Source organism: Chiroxiphia lanceolata, chromosome 5 (assembly GCF_009829145.1).
Source record: "Chiroxiphia lanceolata isolate bChiLan1 chromosome 5, bChiLan1.pri, whole genome shotgun sequence".
NCBI lineage: Eukaryota > Metazoa > Chordata > Aves > Passeriformes > Pipridae > Chiroxiphia > Chiroxiphia lanceolata.
Genome location: NC_045641.1, coordinates 24,929,098 through 24,949,929, shown reverse-complemented (window position 1 = coordinate 24,949,929; position 20,832 = coordinate 24,929,098). Strand labels below are relative to the sequence as shown.

At 39.1% G+C, this 20,832-nt stretch overlaps 1 protein-coding gene across 1 annotated transcript in view; it reads left to right on the top strand.

Moving 5' to 3' along the window:
• ST7 (suppression of tumorigenicity 7) overlaps nucleotides 1–15,349 on the top strand; it is a 144,616-nt gene extending 129,267 nt beyond the window's left edge. Inside the window, 4 exon segments of the mRNA XM_032688681.1 lie at nucleotides 2,899–3,049; nucleotides 6,907–6,999; nucleotides 9,969–10,108; nucleotides 15,029–15,349. Of these exon segments, the coding sequence (XP_032544572.1) occupies nucleotides 2,899–3,049; nucleotides 6,907–6,999; nucleotides 9,969–10,108; nucleotides 15,029–15,124 (480 nt within the window). The 3' untranslated portion in view covers nucleotides 15,125–15,349.
• The last annotated feature ends 5,483 nt before the right edge of the window (nucleotides 15,350–20,832 follow it).

The following is a 20,832-nucleotide window of genomic DNA, read 5'->3' as shown; positions in this document are numbered from 1 at the left end:
CCAGGTAGACCCTTAGCCCTGTCAACAAAACCTCCAGGAACCCCAATGCCCTCAGAGCTCTTGAATTCTCTTTGAAAATGCAGCAGTGCAGCAATGGATATGGTATTCTAGGACGCCAAGACTATCCTAATTTCATGGACAGTCATATCTCTCCTTCCATAATAATCAAGCCCGACTTACAGCTAGGTAGCTTTTTGGTATCTGTTACTTCTGTTCAGAGAAGTTAAGTAGATGGAGGTCCTCAAGTGCCCTCTCCCAAAGTCATTTCTTTGATTAGATCTATTCTGTGCTTCAGAAATTTGATCTTTATGTTTTGGAAAGTGCCTGTATGGAGTGTTCCAGATGAGGTCTCTATGGGGCTGCGTACGATTAGCATTCCTGCTGGAAATACCTCCAGAATAAATTAATTGACAGTTTGTATGCCCAAAAGGTGGAGCTGACATTTATGCATAAAATAAAAGTAATTATGAGTTCAAAAGAGTCTTGAGCCACCCATCAACTTTGTGTGGGGGTCTTCTTAAATATCACCAAACCAGGTAATGGACTTTTTGTTCGTGGAAGTAGCTGTGATAGAGTAATGAGGGATGAATGGTTTTGATCTGAGGAACTTTTAAAATTAGGTTTTTCTTTCTGAACCTGAGAAAAATGCAGACTGAAAAGTCAACGCAACTGAGCGAAGAAAGATTGATTTGCAAGTGTCAAGATACATGCTTCCATCTGGTATTTCCAGTTGTTTTTTTTTTAACCACTGATAACAAGCAATATGCAAGAATCAAATTAATGTTTTCATCTTAACACTCCGAAAAATAGACATTTATTCCTTGTTTTTCTTTTCCTAAAATAGTGGCATGTCATTAGGTTTGCTAGTGGTTTTTCCTTTGAAATATTTAAATATTGAGAAATTACTTTCTCATTTAATTTTGAAAAAAATATGGAAATAAGAGCTATGTTCTAAATCATTAAAACAGGTAGAAACCTGCAGCTCTTGCAGCTGTATTCCATTTTGCTCAACAGGTATAATCTGTGTTTTTAAAAGGGTGAGGCATTCATTAGGACATGAATGTTTGCTCTATCAGTGTAAGCCTGGCAGCTCCTTCCCTCTTGTCAGCTCTTATTTTGTTCTCTCTATCATCCTTAATCCCCTGGCCTGCCTACTAGATTGCAGCTTCCTCCATTAATCCACCTGCTCTGCAGCTCTCAGATTTTTCTGAAAGGCTTTAGGGAAAATCCAAGTATCACATTAAACTATTCCCACTGCTAATTCAGTTTCTCCTCTTTTAATACTGTCACCCACACCAGAAATGTGTGATTTCTCTCCTCTTCCAAGTATTTATCTATTTTCCAGGGTTGGCAGTTCTTTGCTTTGATCATGGTCTCTTAAAATCTTTCATCTGCTTGCTACCTCCTTCAGGCAAAGGGGCAACAAACTCTTGGACGCTTTCCACGACCTCTTGCTATTGGTGCACATTCCCCTCTGCCCTTTCCTCTTCCTTTCCACAAGGCTGATTTTCAATCCTTGTTTCTTTCTTTTGCCTCTTTTCTGCACCAGTACATCCCATTCACGAAAACCAGTGTTTAACAGGAGCTGTGGAAGGTTGGCACCACCCGTGCCACCCTTTCACCACCGGTGCCAGGTTGCCTTCTTGTGGGTGCCTGCACTAGGAGGTTGTCTGTCCCTAGGTCCTGCAGTCCTCCTCCTTCCAGACCAGTCTGTAGGCACAAGGTGAAATGGAGGGGCTGCATACCCACTCCTTCTTTGCCAGGGATGAGCCATAACTTTTCTTTCCCATCCTTATGCTAGGGCCTGACAGTCTACTGCCTGACTCACCTGCTACCTTTTGTGTTAACCTAAACAATCTGGTGGGGAGAACATTTGATCTTATGCATCCTGGAAGAAGGTGACAGTTTCCCTGTGCTATTGAAGAGTGGTCAGCGTGCAGCTGGGAAGTGTAACAATGCTCAGGAGGACTGACAGACGGGAGTTGATTTGGCAGCCTGTTTTCTGTCTGCCATTCCTTTCCCTGCGAAGCATACCAACAAGGGGTATATCTTTCCCCTCCACTAACTGGAATGTAGTAGCACCAGTGATGAGATGGACTGGTGTTAGTTATTCGTCTAGTTAACTCAGTTTAGTTCGTCGGTTGAGGAGGGAGGAAAAACCACCTGCTTGAATAAGGTCTGGGACCTCTGTTTTCTCCTGTGGCATGAACCCTTCATATCTTTCATCTGCTTCTGCTAGTGTGGATCCAGTTATGGGGAAATTTTCTGTGAAAATTGCTTGTGGGTTTAGTCAGTGGTACTTTTCATTTTAGTAACTATTTCAAGTAGGAAGTTTAAACATCCTAGTCTTCCTCCTTCCCTGAAATCAGGAATTTGTTACATTTTGTAACATTTTCACTTTGTAATTTATTAAGTAGGTTCCTAGGTGGCTGCCAACCTTGCGTATTTATAAATCTAGTAATTAATGGCAATGCAGTAAAGCAACCTGTGTGCAAACTGTGAGTGCTGCATGTTTCCTTAGAGAAAGACAGTGTACATCAAACTGCTTAGGGTCTTAATTTTATTATAAACACTTTTAATTAAAAAGCTCTTGTAATTAAATTCCATTTTCTGCTTTGAGTCCTTTTTTTCATCTCCTTCGATAAGAGAGGCATCTTATTTTGAATTTCTCTGTAGTTCCCATACTACTGCTGAAGAGCAGAACATTATCCATCTGACAGCATATCTTAGTCTTTGGGAATAATTCAGTAGTTGTCTCCAAGTGCAGTTGGTGATGAAACATTTGATGAAACACTTAGGAGAGAAAGTACTTTATGGAAATGGACCTTTCAGTGGGCATGCAGCTTTCTGTGTTTCATATTACCTCTGAAATAATTGTGCTCTGCTTTTTTATTGCAGTATCTACTAGAAATGAAAAGCTTAATTCTGCCCCCTGAACATATTCTGAAGAGAGGGGACAGTGAAGCAATAGCATATGCTTTCTTTCATCTTCAACACTGGAAAAGAGTAGAGGGGGCATTGAATCTCTTACACTGTACATGGGAAGGCAGTAAGTAATTTGCTTTTTTACAAAGGAGCTAATCAAATGTTTTTATTGAATGTCATGAGAAAATAATAGTTTATTGTGAAGTATACTATGTGAGGATTTTGGACATCAGTTACATTCTCACCACCATTTGAACACTCGAAATTCAAACTAAAAATACGAACTTCATTTAATGAGAAAAAGGATTCTGAAGTCTTGGATTGTGTTTACTGTCTAATACTGAACGAAATTTCTCAACTTCTTTGAGACATTTTCTTACTCATGGGTAAGTGCATAATAATTTACCTTCTTTCATTCCAGACTTGTAGAGATTTGTTTGTCATTATTTGAATGAATGGTTTCAAACTGAGAATATATTTAGATTGGTCATAAAGAAAAAAAATTTTACTGTAAGGGTGGTGAGACACTGGAACAGCTTGCCTGGAGAAGTTGTAGATGCCCCATCCGTGGAACCGTTCAAGACCAGGTTCAATGGAGTTTCAAGCAACCTGGCCTAGTGAAAGATGTTACTGCCCATGGCATGGGATTGGAATGAGATGATCTTTAAAGGTGTCTTCCAGCCCAGACCATTTTATGATTCTGTGAATGCTCAGATACTGGGAAATTATGAGTGTGCCCTGTAGACAGATATATGTTAATAAGTGGTGGAAAGTAATACTGTATTTTATGATTTTCTTTTAATTGACAAACTGTAGTGAGTCCAGTGGAAGATTTCTAGGATGCATAGGGGACTGGAACATGTGATGTAGGACAAGGTGCTGAGGGAGCTGATTTATTCAACTTGGCTGAAGGGCTGATCCAGTTGCTGTCTTCTGCCACCCAATGGAGACATGATATGGAAGACAGTCATAGTCTTCATAGAATGGCCCAGCAGGAAGACAAGAAGCAATACACACAAGTTGAAACAAGAGAAATTTCATCTAGACCTAAGAAATGTATTTTCAGAATGAGAGTGGTGATGCACTGGATAGGCTGTGGGATCTCCATCCCCAGAGATACTCAGAGCTCAGCTTGGCATGGTTCTGATTAATCAGACCTAACTTGAAGATGACCCTGCTTTGAATGGGAGTTTGGAGGATATGATCTCCAAAGGTCATATACTAACCTTCTAATGTATCTTATCATGTCTTCGAGATTTGTTTTTTATCAAGTTTCAGAGAATTTAAAAGTACAGTTTATAATCAGCTTTTGTGGGAGTTTTTTTGATGCAGGTTTTACTTTATGTAATCGAGTTCCACTTTTCTGCTCTGCTTTATTCTGCTCTTTTTCAGCCTCTCCATATGTTATTATACCATTTTTTTTCTTACTTTCACTATTTTTGTTCTCATTTAGCTTTGATAGAAAAGATAATTTGTCACCATGATAATTGCTGTGGAAATGCACTTAATACCTCCATTGTAAAAGTGACTTACTGTCTCGGTCATTGTATGAAATGGTCTGAACTTGCCTAATTTGCAGTGTAGGCTCCCTGAGGATGCATTGGCTTTATTTCTAGGTGTATAGAACACCATGCTCAGTAATTTTTAGCTAATAGCTGTATAGTAGCCTGTAAAGATGTAAATGAGCGTAACTTCTACAGAAAAATCCCATTCATTCACAGTAATTGCAGAAAGATATGAACAGTGTACCAGTCTTCAAGAATTTTGTTCAAATTTTGCCTACATATGAAGACTCCCATGGGTTTTAATAGTTTCACCAGTGTCTAGTCCAATAATCCTTATATTTGGTAGATATCTTGGCATCCCTAACTGTAAGTGAAAACCAGTGAAAACATGACAGATATTAAATGTGATTAAATACTAGTTTTACCCTATAGTCTACATATAGTACTTGATCGCTTGCCCTCACTTCCTTTCTAGGTGTTTGTAGGTACTTTATTAATAGTACCACTAAAAAAGCCCAAGTGACACCACTGGGTTTGGACCAGGTTCTGTGTATAGAAGGTGTGTAGTTTGAAGTGTGACCAAGTTTTGAAAGAGTCTGAGGTGATTGTTTGTCACTGTTGGTTTCTAAACTTGTATTCCTATTGTTTGCATGAAGAAGAGAAACCCAGGGGGTTTCAAATGCTACAGTATCCCTTACAGCAAGTACACGGCTGAATGGCAAACTGCCTCTGTGCTACCTGAGTCAATTAATGTAAAATAGGATCAGATAATACTGTAAGAGTAAGGCAGAGAAGTACCTACATAAACACAAACTGATACAGATGAACTAGAGCACTTTCTTCCATGGCTGATAACATTGCTAAATAAAACTGTTTTGCTGTAAATATTCCATAACTGGTCTCATGTCAAGGATGACTGTTTAAATTCAGTAAAAGCTATTCAGACATTTTTCACTTGTTTTGTAAAAACAACATCTTTACCATCCCTTTTTGATTAAAATCTTAATATTGCTGTGATTTAGTGTAAGGCAGAAGAGGCTTGATTGTCTGTTTCAATATTAGGCCAAATTGGAAGGAAAAACTTGCGTTAGTGATTTTGAAGAAATGAGCATTGAACATCGCTCCACATATGTTTTTGTACAGACATTCAAGTTTGTTGCATGTGAAGATCATACACAGCTTGGATTATTGTATTTGTACTTGGCTTTTTGGGTTGCTATGGAGAGGGTGGTTAATAGTGGAAGAACATTACAGCCCAGGTTGGTTTACAATCTTTGAGGATTTCTACCTTCTTTACTATTGCTTTAAACATAGTAACCAAGAAAAAATACACTCATATAATTTCACAGAAATACAACTAACATTATTTCAAATGCAGTGTGCACAACTGAAAATATTGGGGGATTGTGTATTTAAACCAGTGCTTCAGTTGTCTTGTGAGCAAGAGATAATGGAGTGTTATTGTGTGGCAGTGGGCTATACCTAACAACTAAACTGTACAGTGCTTCTAGGACATCTGTTGGGGAAAATATTGCTTCAGTGACTGATGTTCATAGGAGTAGTGAGTATAACATGTTGATGACATAAAAAGAATGGAAATAAATATAGGATAATGGAAAAGGATGCCTTGATTGCAAAGCTATATTTCAGTCAAGGATTCTGATGTTCTATAAACCGCCTTCAGTTGGCCTATGACATCAGCAGCGTCCAGATTTAGTAATCCATTTCCCTCCCTCTCTGTTATTTTCAATTTTAAAAATTCATAAGATTAAGTATTATTATTCTATGACCTGAAGATTTATATTGGAAACCTGACTTGATCTGCTGCATCTAGAAAGAATGCAGAATGAGAGGAACCTGGTTTTAATAATTCAGTATTAATCTTTGATTGCCAAATAGAAAATTAATAGAAAATGAAAACATGACATGTTGGAAAACTGGTTCTCAGAGCTCGTGTTCATCAGTGTTACCTGGCTTGCTGGAGTGTGATGAAAAAAAAGTAGTGTATGATTTTCATGCAAAACTTCTCTTATATTTGATGCACAGAGATTGTGAGTACTGGCCTGAACTCACAAGCTTAGCTGGTCATTTTTGTAGGCTGTACCTGTTATACCAGATACACTACTTTCTCCTGAAATTTAAAAATTCTGCAGCCTAAAAGCCTAAGACATAATGCATAAATTTGGCTATGGAATTGGAAATACAATAGGCTTTGATTATGCAAACATTTATGTGTGTCCTTGTAATGTGGTCTCACCTGACATTCATGAACCTTTTCTCAAGAATAAAAATAAACATAGGTGTTTGCAAGATTAAAAGCTAAATGTAGATTTATATTTTGGCATTTCATTAAACAATTTATGTGTTGTTTGCAACCAAATATGTGTGTTTTGTCTGTTTGTTTTTCAGAATTGCAAATGTAATTAAGTACGACTGCCACACTTACAGTAACCTGTGCATGGTGTTTTCTTTTCAGCTTTCAGAATGATCCCCTATCCTTTGGAAAAAGGACATCTCTTCTACCCATATCCTATTTGTACAGAAACTGCAGATAGAGAACTACTACCATGTATGTTCAACCTTTTTTCTTATCATTGACATCGAAAAATTGTTTACCTGAGTCTTGCAGCACTGATCTCCTTTGATGCCTTTTAAATTGAATACACTGGATTAGAATAACTGGATTGACACTGAGCCTCTGGAGCTCCCGTGATGGTTTAAGAAGCAGCTCCTAGCCATAATTCATTACAATTAGCTGTATTATTATTTTTGACATCTTAGGGATAGGGAGAGAGATTACCAAAGAGATAGAAATTAGTTAGATTGTGCTAATCTCTCTTGCCAAGACACTGAAAAATATGTCTGGTCTTTCATCTAGAGTAACATCCCATCAAATCAAAAGCACAGTGTTGCAGCCTTGTTAGTCTTTTGTAGATACACTAGCTACTTAAATTCCAAGGCAAGATCCAACCTGCTTGAGGACAGCTGCATCATTAACACAGCTATTATTCTGACAGGTTATGCTGACATTTTCTGAAAAGCACTCTTAAATAGCAAAAAAGGGTTTTCTTTGTGTAATGGTGTGTGTGTTATTATGAAGAGATTTATGTGAAATCATCTCAGTCATTTTTATGTGGGTTTATGGCATGGATTAGGGAAGTGCCAGCAGTGTTTCCAGATACGGATATACAGACAGATCCAGCCCTTGAGAAGTGTTACAGTCCAAGATAATGAGGCTCACTGCAGTGCATGCAGTGAAGCATAGGAATGCAGAGGAAGAGCCAAAGCAGCCAATCTTGCAGTTATGCTTCATTCCCACGTTTTCTCTCAGTGGGACTCAGTGAACATAAGTGGAACACACACAAATACGGTGGGGTTTGCAGAGTCAGGGCAGAGAAGACAAATACAAGGTGATCCAGGGAAGGAAATTCTTCTCTCACCTTCTCACTCCTGAAGAACGAATAAAGAGCAATGTGTTCTGGAACAATTAAAATGAAGCCTACTTCTGCTGGGAAGGCTGGTTTTTAGGGCGTTTGCACCCTTTGTAGTCTTTCATTCAGAACCTCTCTGGTTTGGGCTAAAAAATGTGTTGCCTCTTTTTATAAGCCTACATGAGTAAACATTAGGTGAGACTAATACAGTGAAAATCCACTCATTGCAAGTCTCTCCTTCACAGCACATTCTTGCTGATATTACACAGAAATCCTTGGCAACTGACAATATCTCCCCGCCCTGTTATAATCACCCTAATTACAACAACACCTCTCAGAGTGCTCTGCTTGCTTTACTCAGAGGGATGCTGAGCTGGGAAGGGTGGAGTGTCAGGAGACTTAGGAATGACAAAGTCATGCAGAATAGCTCAGCATTCTCTGTTTAGATGCAAAACTAATAATTTCTGTCAAATTTTAGAAGCGAGGGACTCTTTAACAGCATATGCAGAAAGTCGTGTTCTGCTCTGGCAGTTGTGGGAAATGCCTTTCACTGCAAAATCTCTTGGGTTAGAGGAGGGAAGAGTTTAAAATACCGTGACAGAACAGGTGGGTTAGAGGGGTTTTGTGTACCTGTCCACACCCTTTAATTGCATGTGTTTTAAAGAACAGTCAGCTGGAATTATATCAGAACACAAAAATCTGATAGGCTATCCAAATTAAAAATGTCACTCACAAGACTTTTGCCCTGACTGCATAAAACACTGGAACAACAAGGTTGAGCCTGTGTCAAAAGGAAGTGCAAGAAACTGAGCACAAGAGATCCTAGACTTAAAAAGTCCATGATCTAGTATTTCTGATCTCTAAATTTATTTTAGATCAAAGAGAAGTTGTAATCTATCTCGCTTTTCTTTTTAAACTGATTGAACTAGCAGACTCAAAAATCATACATATTTTATAATATTTTAATTTAAACTCTTGTGAATTCTTGCTGTTGGTTTTGGGAACCACTGCACTCTGGATGAATGCAGTCAAGAATACTGTCCTGGCATGTTGCTGAATTACACTTTACTTATGTTGTCTGCAAGTATGATGAAATGAAAGCTGATCGCTGAAGCAAAGAAAGTAGGAAAAATGGAAGAGTAGTGTTTCTTATGAATAGCCACAGGATTCGAGTATTTGGGAAGCCTTGAGGTTGGTCCTTTATGAGAAAAAATGTTTCAGAATTTGCATTATCTTGACTGTGGCTGCAAACTATAGGCTGATGGAGTGAAATAGACAGGGAAGAGTCCAGTAGACCTTTTGCCAATCCAGACAAATTTTCACCTTGAGTCTGAGCCACCATAAAAGTTTAAGGGATATATTCTTCTGATAGAATATTCACTGTCCTCTTCTGACCTTTTTAGTCTTCTCAGTGCTACTTTCTCCAAAGTCCAGTGAAGGATTTTTTATACCAGAGTCAAGTAAATGTCTGTATTCCTTTCAATGTATATTAGCAAACACCTTAAAAATTCACTATTAATTTAATTTCCAGGTTTTAAAGTACATGTTTATGTCCTACTTTTATGATAACTTTGCTTGGTTCTGCAGATTAAACGTTCAGAATTTACTGTAGTTTTACAGCCTGGTTAAACTGGTCTGCAACCATGCTTCTGTAAGGTTGGTCTCACTGCTGCTCCTGGATGCATGTTTCTGCACTGTCTGTGTATCAGCCTTAGCAAACATGCAGCCATGTTGCTAGTCAAGGACCTGCATAAAAAAACATGATGTTTTATTTCTAAGTTTGTTTTCTGGGATTAATTGTTACCTAGCTGCATTATAGTTAATGCTGACACAAGTAAAGTGAAAGTAATGTGTACATAGGGCCAGAGTAAACCAGAAATATGATCTTTAGGTAAGAATTACTTGGTAGAAATGACTGACACAACAATAATGTTGGCCTTAGATGTTTCAGACCTTCTATGTATTTTTATCTTCAAAAGCAACTTTGGGTGTCTCTGGTTGTTTAAACCATGTAAGAACGTTAGATTGGTTCAGGTTGGTTATTGGGTTTTGATTTTTTTTGCAATATATAATGCATTCCCCTTCCCATCCTTTTTTTTTTCTACAGCATTTCATGAAGTTTCAGTTTACCCCAAGAAAGAGCTTCCATTCTTCATCCTCTTCACTGCTGGACTCTGTTCTTTCACAGCCATGCTTGCCCTCTTGACACATCAGTTCCCAGAGCTTATGGGGGTCTTCGCAAAAGCTGTGAGTATTCTCTGCTGCCACTGTCTTTTGGTAAATAAAGACACCGATGCAGGAATAGCTGAGCTAAATACTGCCAGATATCAAATATCTGCATATTCAGCAGTATAAATAAAACATCCATCAATGTCTGAGCAGATGGATTTACACAAATGTTAAGGACACTAATCAGTAAAAGGCACCGCTGTCTGCTGTCTCCAGTTTATATGACTCTCTTGCTAGGCTGGATCTCTTGTGATTTTGGGCTTGGTGGGAGAAGCAAATATCTGTATTTTCATATATCATCCAATAAAATAAACTAATAAAGGTTTGCAGAACCCCTCTATTTTTGTAAAGCCATAATGACTGCTGTGATTTCCAGTGCAATAGAAACTCCTAGTTTTGAGGAGAAATAGAGTGTACTGTTAACCAGGGCAAATTTCTGCATCTATCCCCAAACTGCCAAGAAGGAAGTAGTCTCAATATTTGCTCATAATTTTTCTTAACTACATCCAGAGAAGTCTCTCCTAATTCTGATTTTTTTAATCCACCAAGGATTAATAAATGTTAGAGGATGAGGGGGAAGAGCCATCATTATTCTAAAACTTTTTTCTTTGCAAAACTGAGAACATCAGTGCTCCAACATCCTAGGAGGTGAAAAATCCACTAACAGAAAAAAATCTAGGATAAAAAAACCCTTCTCATTCTCCAAGAAATACTGAATATCCTCTGTTCTAATATATTTTCTCAAATATATTGTATCTATCGTAGGTCTTATACTTCCAAAATGGCCTCCTGGCCTTGTTTTTAATGTCTGCCGTACTTTTGATTTGGGGAGCATAGGGAGTGGGGTGGAGGAAACAAGGCTGAAAGGCTTTGGCAAATTCCACATTGTCAGTACTTTTTCAAATCCCTTTTCAAATGGCAAGAGACTCCATTTGCAAGTAAGCCAGGTCTTCTCTTAACTCAGACTTGTGAATGATAGAGATCTGGTACAGCAACGGTTCTTGCATCAAGAATTTTCTTTTATTAGCTCTAGAAGACAGAAAATAAAGAAAGTTGTAGCAAAAGATACCACTTCTATCAGCAAAAAGTGCTGAAATGTCCCTGAAATGTTACTGCTTTTTCTTGTTTGAGTTTGTATGTAGGTGTTTGGTGGACAGTAAGTGTGTAACTTGGGCATCTGATCATAAACTTCTTTGTAAAGCTTTTCTTCTGTGTGGTGGTTGGGGTTTTTTTGTTCCTTATGTTATTGAAGTGCATGACCCTTGTTTGGCTCTTTCAATTGAATTTACGATTTTCTAATACTGCCATAGTTACTGATCCCAAGTCTGTCCCTATTAGCCTTGATCCTGTGTTTATCAGCCTTGTATCCTGAAAAAAGAATATGTCTTAAGCTGGCAGCATGTGCTTAGTTCTCCTGCCACAGGCAGTGAGCTTCTGGAATTGGAGAAAATTAGTAGCCTGTTTTCATTGGCTTAACTCACCCAGCTTTGGTTGCTGTGTGCAATCAGAGAGAGAGAATGAAAGTTACACTGGTGGTGTGTTGGTAATTGTTCTCTGTGGTTGGGCTTCCAAAGCTGTTAGGGGAGTAAAATCAGACCAGAAGGATCTATTTCCCTGATTGTATAAGTGAAGCTGCCATTGGTGTTAATAGATAGATAGGTACCCCAAGGCTCTGTATGGCATTATCAAGTTCTGCATATCAGAGCAGGTAAAGCTCCTGGTTAGTAAAATAAGCACAGACAAATAGAATTTAAATATGAGCTACATTATGTGCATAAAGACAGAACAATTACTCAAGATCTCAGAACCCGTATGGATGCAGTTAGTATGTCAGTTAACATGTAATGTGACTTGGTTTAGCTATATATTAATCTTCATAAACTACTACATGCAGCAGCTGAGTTTTGGTTGTACATGGGAAGGGCAGAATTTAAATTAATTGAATGTGAAATTAATTTGGTAGCTCATAGAAAGGCTTTGATTCAGAAGGCTCATTGTGTTGTCTCCTCTGGGAAAAGTGTCTCAGGTGCATGAGATTGAAGAAAATTGTAGCAGACATTTCTTTGAAATGTGGCTGTATCAGAACAGAGTAGGAGAGGTTGGCCAGGCCTGACTCTTCCCTTTCAGTTTTAGGGAAGATAGTTTCATAAGTAACTGGTTCCCTAAATAGCTAAATGATGAATGTGATGACTGTTTCTGTGGTTATGTGTATTGAATTACATGTTCCTGTCTGGTTGGTAGTCACTGTGCTGGTGGTATATTACGCTGTGAAACTGTGCACATATGCTTTAATTTCTTCTTATGTCTGCCAATCCCAAAAGCACTGCAGAGATGTAGTATTGCCACCGTGGCCCAGGCCTATGTTACTGTAAGTTGGTATTTACCATATTTCACAAAAACTGAATAACTTACCATGGTTGGGCCTTGGGCTTTGACCTGTCCTCCAGGTAGCATCTTCATGCACTTTTCCATAGCCCATTAACCCAGAGACTGGGTGCTTCAAGGTGGAGAAGGTCCTTAAGTGCTGAGCACCCTTTCCATGTCATCGTGGCTAGGCTTCGCGAACGAAGATTTGAGGCCCCTTCCATGTGAGAGACTGCCAAAGGTGGCCTGTGCCACTGTGACAGTCCCTTCCAGCAGCCTGCATTCAGCTGCTGGATGCAGAAGTCAAAGGTATTTTAGAGCTCCTTTCCTCTTCTGGAAGATTTAACGTAGGATGGAATTCATCCAGTTCCATCAGTGCACCCATATTTTAGATCCAGAACCTGCTCTGAATGCTGTGGTTTTAATTTTTGCTAGTCTTTCTAACAGAAAACTTTCAGAAGTGAGTTAAGATATAAATACAAGCAGAACAAATTTCTGATTGCATGGCTTTGATAAAATTGCCAGCACAGTGTTCGTAGTATTGAATTTCTTTCATTGACATGCAGAAATTTAACAGTGTGGAAAAGCTTGAAAGCTTTTGCATATCTGCTTTAATCAAATGGTGCTATTCAAAAGGTAGTCCCAAAAAGCTCCTTTCTGCCAGCTTTGAAATAACCAGGTTGACTTTCTTTTAAAATACAAAATAATGATAAAAAACTTTTTACAGGTCTCTTATTACCCTTCTTCCACCCTGAATTCTTACTGTACTACTGGTGCTGGTTTTTTTGATCCCTGTGGAAAAGACAGTCAGTGTCTAAAGGAAATGCAGAACAATTAAAAGTAACCCAGACAACAACAAAGACAAACAAAAAAACCACCACCAACTGCTATCATGCAGACTAAGCCCTCCTGGGTGCTGGCAACAAACCAGATAGGCATCTGAGGCATCTACTGTTGATGTCCCAGAAAAGGAGCACCAGGAGCTTTCCAAGGGCCAGGCAGGCCCAGCACAGATGTTTACACCAGCTTGTACAAGAGAGCAGGTGGCATCCTGAACTTCTTGCTGCAGCAGAAGTTTTGCTTAGACTTAATGGAAGCCAGGCTTTGGTATCCATGACTTTAAATGTGTTCTATAGACCAGCTAATTTTCCAGGTGGAGAAAAACTTGGCTTCTTTTCAGCTACAGATACTTTGTGGAGTTTGTTACAGAATACAATTGACTACTTGAGCAACAAAATTCCTGTGAATTGCCATAAAACTCAGTGTAAGGCAAATTATTCTTGTTTCATTGATTTAACAAGTATGTAATTTGCACTGGTTACAAAGCTGAGTTTTATTCAAGTAGATCTGATGGTACAAGCTTACCACATAAATCAAGTGCTTCTCAAAGAGCAGAAGCTATCCTCTAATGAGCCTTTTGCATTTGGCAAAATTAAAGGGACATATTTATTTCAGCACTTCACTGCTTAACCAGAGGGAATGCCTCTACTTGGAGGAACCACTTGAAATAGTGACAGCAGTCTCTAAGATGGTCAGTGTTACATTGATTCAGCTGCAGCTCATGTTATACAGCTTGACCTTTAGCACCACGACTGAAATATTCTGTTCTGCTTCAGTTAGAAGTTTTTTCTTGGACCTGTGCTTATGACAAAATGACATTACCAGTGATGCCGTTACCCAGTTTTCCCATGGTGCACGAGTGGTCCATGATATGGTGTCTGCATTGTATGCAAACACGTCCAAGAGGAAAAATGAATTAGAGTGCTTAGTATTGCCTTTAAAATGCATAAGCATCCTATATGCTGTACTCTCTCATATACATATAGGGCCACAACATAGCTGTATGTAATGTGTACAGTTGAATTGCAGGTAATGTAAAGCACAGTTAATATGCATTTCCCAAAATTTTGGGAGTGCTTTGAGGTCCTGAGTTCTGAGATATGTATCCAGAAGTGTTTTTTTCCTGTGATAAAATGTTCCCTGTCACCTGATTTTTTTTCACATATGCCTGTTCTGTACATTAATTATTGAAGCCACTTTTAACATTGTGTTTTCTAATAGAGAGAGGATGTCAAGATAAATTTAAGTTAATGATACAGACCATGTTAAAATAAGTTTCGTGATGCCTAAGAGTATATAGCAGATCTGTAGATAACCCAGAACCATTTTAAAACTGACTCTCAGGACACACTTTTAATCTTTCAGAAGTGGTCTGGCAGACTGTGCCATTATGAGAAAGCCTCTCTTTCTCTTCCTAGGTTTTGGGTTGAGCTTTTAGTGGCTTCAGAATGAGCCTGAATCTAGGATGTGAGATGTGTGAAAGCTTTTGTAGTTTGTCACTTTGATCTTCACAAAAATAGGGCTCTTACTTTCTTTACTGCAAAATCCAGAAATCTGTGTATATGCAAGGCTCAGAATTTGGCAGAAAGTCTTTATATGTGAATTATGTAATTTTTATGCTGAAGGATTTTACAGAGGAACACAGAAAGTATATCTTGTCTTATAGGACAGCTTTCTCTTGAGATGTATTGTTTCCTGGATTTTGATCAGAATGTGTGTCTGATTTCTTTGCAGTTTCTCAGCACCCTCTTTGCTCCTTTAAATTTTGTGATGGAAAAAGTAGAAAGTATCCTGCCCTCCAGTCTGTGGCACCAGCTGACAAGGATCTGAGGGAGCACACCGCTGACTGACTGCCATGACATCTTCTGTGCCAACTTTTTGTTGACCACAAGAAAGCATGATAAAAAAGGGAAGCAGTTCTAAGACTTAAAATCACTTCATGGATTGTCTGTTCTCATAAAAACTGTTTTGTTGTACAAATTACATTGCTGTTAGGTTCTATTATATTTTGCCTTCAGAAAAGAAAAACTCAAAAATAAACTTTTGTGTATTGTAGCATTACTGTCTTTTGGCTTCTTCAAAGCTTAGATTCTACTTTTTGTTTATAAACACATCTGCTTCACCACACCTAGGGCTTGGCTACCTGTTCAGTTAATGAAAAAACCACTAATAACTTTACAGTTCAGTGACATTATCACTGTTTTTCTTGAGTTCACTGGGTGAAGGCCTCACCGCTACAGAGGCTTCTGGACAGTTAAAGCTCTTGCTTAAAGCAGCTTTAGCCTCTCCAGGCAGTTTGGATGGCACACTGGGCTTCTGATTCCCATCTCTGCACAGAGGTCAGTTTTATCCTCATCTGAACTTCCAAGAAGTCCACATACTTGACAGATTTTCTTCACATTGCTGCTATTTCAGGTACCTCCAGAAGCTCCACGCATTGTTCTCTGTCTGCAGAGCAAAGCATAAGTAATGGCAGAGAACTGAAAACAAATTTACCTGTAGTGAGCGATCATTGCATTGATACTCTTACGTATGTCTTTCTGAGTTTTTATTGCATTAGTAGTAGTTTTCAAATGTGAAGGAGCAGGAGCTTTTTCCTGCACACATTAAACATCAGCATTATAAACTGTTGCTTGATACCAGAAGCTCATTAGCAAAATTGGTGTTAGTTCATGCACAATTAATAGAGAGGTTGGTGTTTCCCTTATTAGTGCTCACCTCAGGAAGTCTTATCTTTGTGCTGTGAGAAGTTTAGACTAAAATTCATTTATAACTTACCCCTGTAGATGGAAACTTCCTGCAGACACCTCTGCTAAGGCACAAGATCAGGATTTTGATCTGGAAGTTGAAGCAAGCAGTCCTCTCTGTCAAGAACTGGAAGTGAATCCTTACAGATGCCTCAAGGATTTTTTTTTCAACTCCTGTTCCAGATAAGGAAACTAACCCTGATGAAGCAGATCAAAAATGCCACTTTGCCATTTCAGCTTTGCTATTCTAAAAATGTTGGGCAGTTTGAGGGACTGTTATCACCAGCAGCTTTGTTTATCAATGAGGAAATGAGTTAGCAAAGACAAAACTCCCATTACTGGAGTTGGTATAAAAGGAAAGTGTTTCTTAACAGCAGAAGATGCATTACATTATTTTCTACCCTCGTGAACACAGATGTGTTAGTCTGGCAGAAGACAGATCTTTGTCCAAGTGAGTAAAAGTACCATATTAAAGCAAACACTGCTGTGCTATGAGGGGAAAAAAAGGCAGCCCCACACCAGGAAAAATTGTCTATAAGAGCGAGCCCCATGGCCAAATGTTAAACCTGGTGAGGTGTGTCGTTAGTGGGCATTTGCATACACGTTTTCATCTCTGGCTATTATTCCTGGAAAGCAATTCACTGTAATGTATGGCTTACAGTTAATGTAGTAGGTGGCATAACATTAGAAGTAGTAGATTGCTCGTGGATAAGCATGTGGAAGTGTGAGATGGGCCAGTATTTGTGTTCTCAGATTTGCATCTGAATTGCTAGAATGGCCACTGAAAACACCTTTACAGCAGGTGCTCCTGTGTATCTCTAGCTGAAAAACTAGGGATAATCATATTAATTTGTTTGCCTCACAACAGCGCTGTCAGAATTAAAGGCTAGTGGAAGTCAGAAGAATCAGACATAGTCAGCTCTTCTCCTGTGCTTTGTGTCACTTATTCCCAGCCACCTCAAAAACGTTTCAAAGTTCATTTATTTATCCTCTACATTTAAAAAAAAAAAAAAAGTGCTGTGATTAACAGTCCTAATATGTATTTGCACATCACTTTATATCTAGCTATAGAGAAATCTCCATGTTTGTCAGCAGCTAAGGTAGTAGTTTGACCTTCTGTTAGAAGAATTATGATCTGTGTGGGAATTACTATCTGTAATAATCTGATAAAAAACATGTAACTCCTGGAAGAATCACGTCCTTCCCTTGAACTATGGGGAATATTTAGGAACTCAAAAATACCTTTATGCAATTCTATCTCTACCATTTCTAGTATCCATCTCCCTGATAAGCAGTAATGAGCCATGGATTTTATCTAGAAAATCTCTCTATAGCTTTAATTAATTCTAGGCATCTGGAAGACTGGGCAAGTCAGACAAAAGGATTTTATTTTCCGTTGGACGGAGTCGGTTGCCTTAGGCTGCCTCTGACATGTTTCCTGTGAAGTTCAGCATGGCTTAGATGAAAAGGCAAATACAGCCCACAATTATAATGATGGAAAGCCTCTGGCTTAGTGCAGAGATGAACCTTCTGGAAATCTGCTTCAGATAATAATTCATCTGAATCTTCAGTTTGCAGATTTAGAGGTGGAGGGTGGGGGGAGCTTTTTAAATTCAAATCTTAGCAGTTCCTTTTTTCTTTAAAGCCAGCCTAATAGAATTTGGATGCACTCTATCTCTTTACACTGTAATCTGCATAGAACAAAAAAAGGAGAGAACCCCCCCCCCCTCCCCCAGAGGAGTGTCAAGTCAAACTGGCCACCTTCTATCCCTCCCTTCCACTGGGTAGATTTACAGCTTCTCCAAGGCAGGAAGTGCACTGGTAGGGGAGGGCTGCTTTCTCTTCATCGTTTTGTGTGAATGCTGAATACACAGACTGATTTTTCAGTGGGAGAACATAGAAGTCCTTACCCTGGTAGAAAATCACCAGGGGTTTTGCTGTGTTGCAGAAACCTGCAGAAGCTAAACATCCAAAGGAAGCTACTCCTCTCTCACTCAACGCACACTCCACAGCCAGTGTGGCTGCCACCGCATGGAGACCTTGAAAACCTCAGGGCTCTGGTTACAGAGTGAACAAGGTGGCCCCTGGCCCCAGCTGCCACCAGCTTCCTTCACGGCTCCTGCCCAGCTCCCACCGCAGAGGGAGCTGTCAATGTGTTGATTCATGTGTATTTGCTTCTTTCACACAAGAGAGAAATACACATGACTTTATGAAGTCATACCCATTTCAGCAGGCAAATGAGCTGTTATATGAAAAAACCCAACCCAAACCCATGTTTGTGATTACAGCCGGTGAGCTGCTGCTGTCTTTCAGATAATAAGTTCATTTGTTGTTTTTGAAGTGGCAGAAGAAACTTGCAGGCTCTGATATATGATCTCAAAACCACCTCTGTCCTTGGAGGTAGCCATGCCCTGCATGAAGGCTGTAGCCTTTCCAAAGAGTGGGGCAAATGACATGTAGAACAGTGAGTGTTGGTACACTTTGTGCTGCCACAGTGGATTAAGAGCTGTTTTTTTCTAGGATCCAGATCTTCATTAATCCCCAAACGTTCCTTTCCCCCTTGCCACCATACACTGATGCCCACAAGAGGCTGGACATGGAGCCTGCAGGCAGAGACCAACAGTTGTGGTTTGGGCATCCAGGGTGGCTGCCCTTCAGCAGCTGTGCAGCACAGTACCAGAAATGCAGTATTTTATTTCTAATTCACAGCTGCAAAGAAGGTTACACAGGGATGGGAGGTCAGAATAAGATGCACAAATTTGGTTTAGGTAATTTTGCAGGAAAAAAAAGCAACGATCTCTCAAGTTTCAATGCCCACATGCCCTAGCATACACCACCATTCCTAAGTCATTCCCCATTTTCCATGTGATAAAAGAAAATTACATTTTTTTAAAGGATATTTCACATAAAACAGCTCAACACACTTTTTAGGGTAAAGTTTTTTAAAAAACAATATAGTGGGGAGGGAGCAATCCCAAAAAGCTTGGCGGGCTAACAGCGTTTTAGGGCACTGTTAGATTCTGAGTTCATGCAGCAAATTAAAGGGAACTCCCTCAAGAAAACTGGACTGCCTATTTAAAAAATAATCCTACAACCTTTTGCTTCAGCTAACATTATTCTGACACTAAAGTGTCTACCTAGGGACAGCTGTTTCCTCTTCATGACTAAATACATGAGTAAATTTATTCCATAGAACAAAACACAGGATTATTTAATTTGCCTTGCCCGATTTATTTTCTTTTTTTGCTTTCTCTTTTTTTCCCCTTTTTTAATTCTTTGTTTAATTAGCTGAAGGTCACAGAGGGGGCCTTTCCTAGCAATATTTACATCTCTGAGTGTCTTTTGCCACTAAGAAATAGCAATAGCTTCTGGGAGTGCTTTTTTTCATGGAAGAGGCAGCAGAAATACTTACAGTTGTAAACACCTACCTTGAGCTCTTTAAAAAAAGCCAAAAAAACCATATAAACCCAGAAAAAAACTATCATCAAATAAATGGCCAGCTCAGCGCTTACACAGTTGTTAATGCTGTGAAATATTCTGGTTTTCCTCCAGTGAAGTGGGTTTGGTGGAGGCATCACATCGCAGCTTATTGATATGGCACATGTCTGAAATGGGAAAGTCATCCTGCTGTGTGTACCTGGCATGTGCTTGGTGCTGGATGGGGTGACAAAGGACACCGAAAAGGCCAAGGTACTCAATGCCCCCATCTTCCCAATAAGACTGGCCTTTAGGAACCACCAGCCTCTGAGACCAGGGGAAGATTTGGAGCAAGATGTACCTTGGTACAGGAGGACCAGACTGGTGAATAAAAGTTCCACCTTTAATACCATGACCCCAAAACCACTTTACCTGGGACTGCAGAATTCAGGTGGGTTGGTTTTCTGGAATATTAACCAGATAACAGACTTAAGAAGAGATCTGATTTTACTACCTTTCACTCCACTGCCTAGAACAAATTCCCTTGTAAGAATGAGGCTTTCTTTTTTTCCAGAACATTGAAATATTTTCAGCTTTATTACACAGGAAATTTTTTAGACTACTCAAAGTCTCCCTGAATTTTTCAAGAAAAATGGCACTAAAAAATTAAAAATTATTATACTGCTTTTAAGTTCTTTAAGCCTTAAAATATGATATTGCTCATGCTATGAACTGCATGCAGATTTAATTTCACAGTGAAACCCTAATAAAAATTCTCCTTGGAGCTCACCTTTAAATACAATTATGTATGAAATTTTCCTTATCCAGCCCAGAGTCAGAATTGCCAGCAGTAATGGGGCCAGCAGTATAACCACCGAACTGCACATGTGTGCATACATAACACACACACTGCACTGCACGTGCACTAACATGCTGGCAGGGCTGTTCCCACCAGCAGTTGGCTTATAGACAGAAGTGTGATTATTCTTACTTCTAGCCGTGACCATTGCCGTATACAGTAACTAAAACGTTATCTTACTGTCCAAATAAATACCCTTCTGGATCCTCTTCATCTTTTAATGCCAGTTGTGCCTTCTGGAGATGAATTACCCATTTTAATGATACAAACTTTTTCCAAAGCCTTGCAGATGTAAATGACTGCTCTCTCAAAACTGCTGAGTGCAAAACCCCATTTTTTTTAAATAGTTAAAAAGCAAAACCAAACAAAAACAAAACCAAACAAAACCACAAACAACCTCCCAAACCCAAACAAAAAAAAACCAAAAAAACCCAAAACAAAACCAAAACATACCAAAAACCAGAACATAGCCAGAGTATTACTCACTTTATTGCCTTAGTTTGCTACTTGGATAT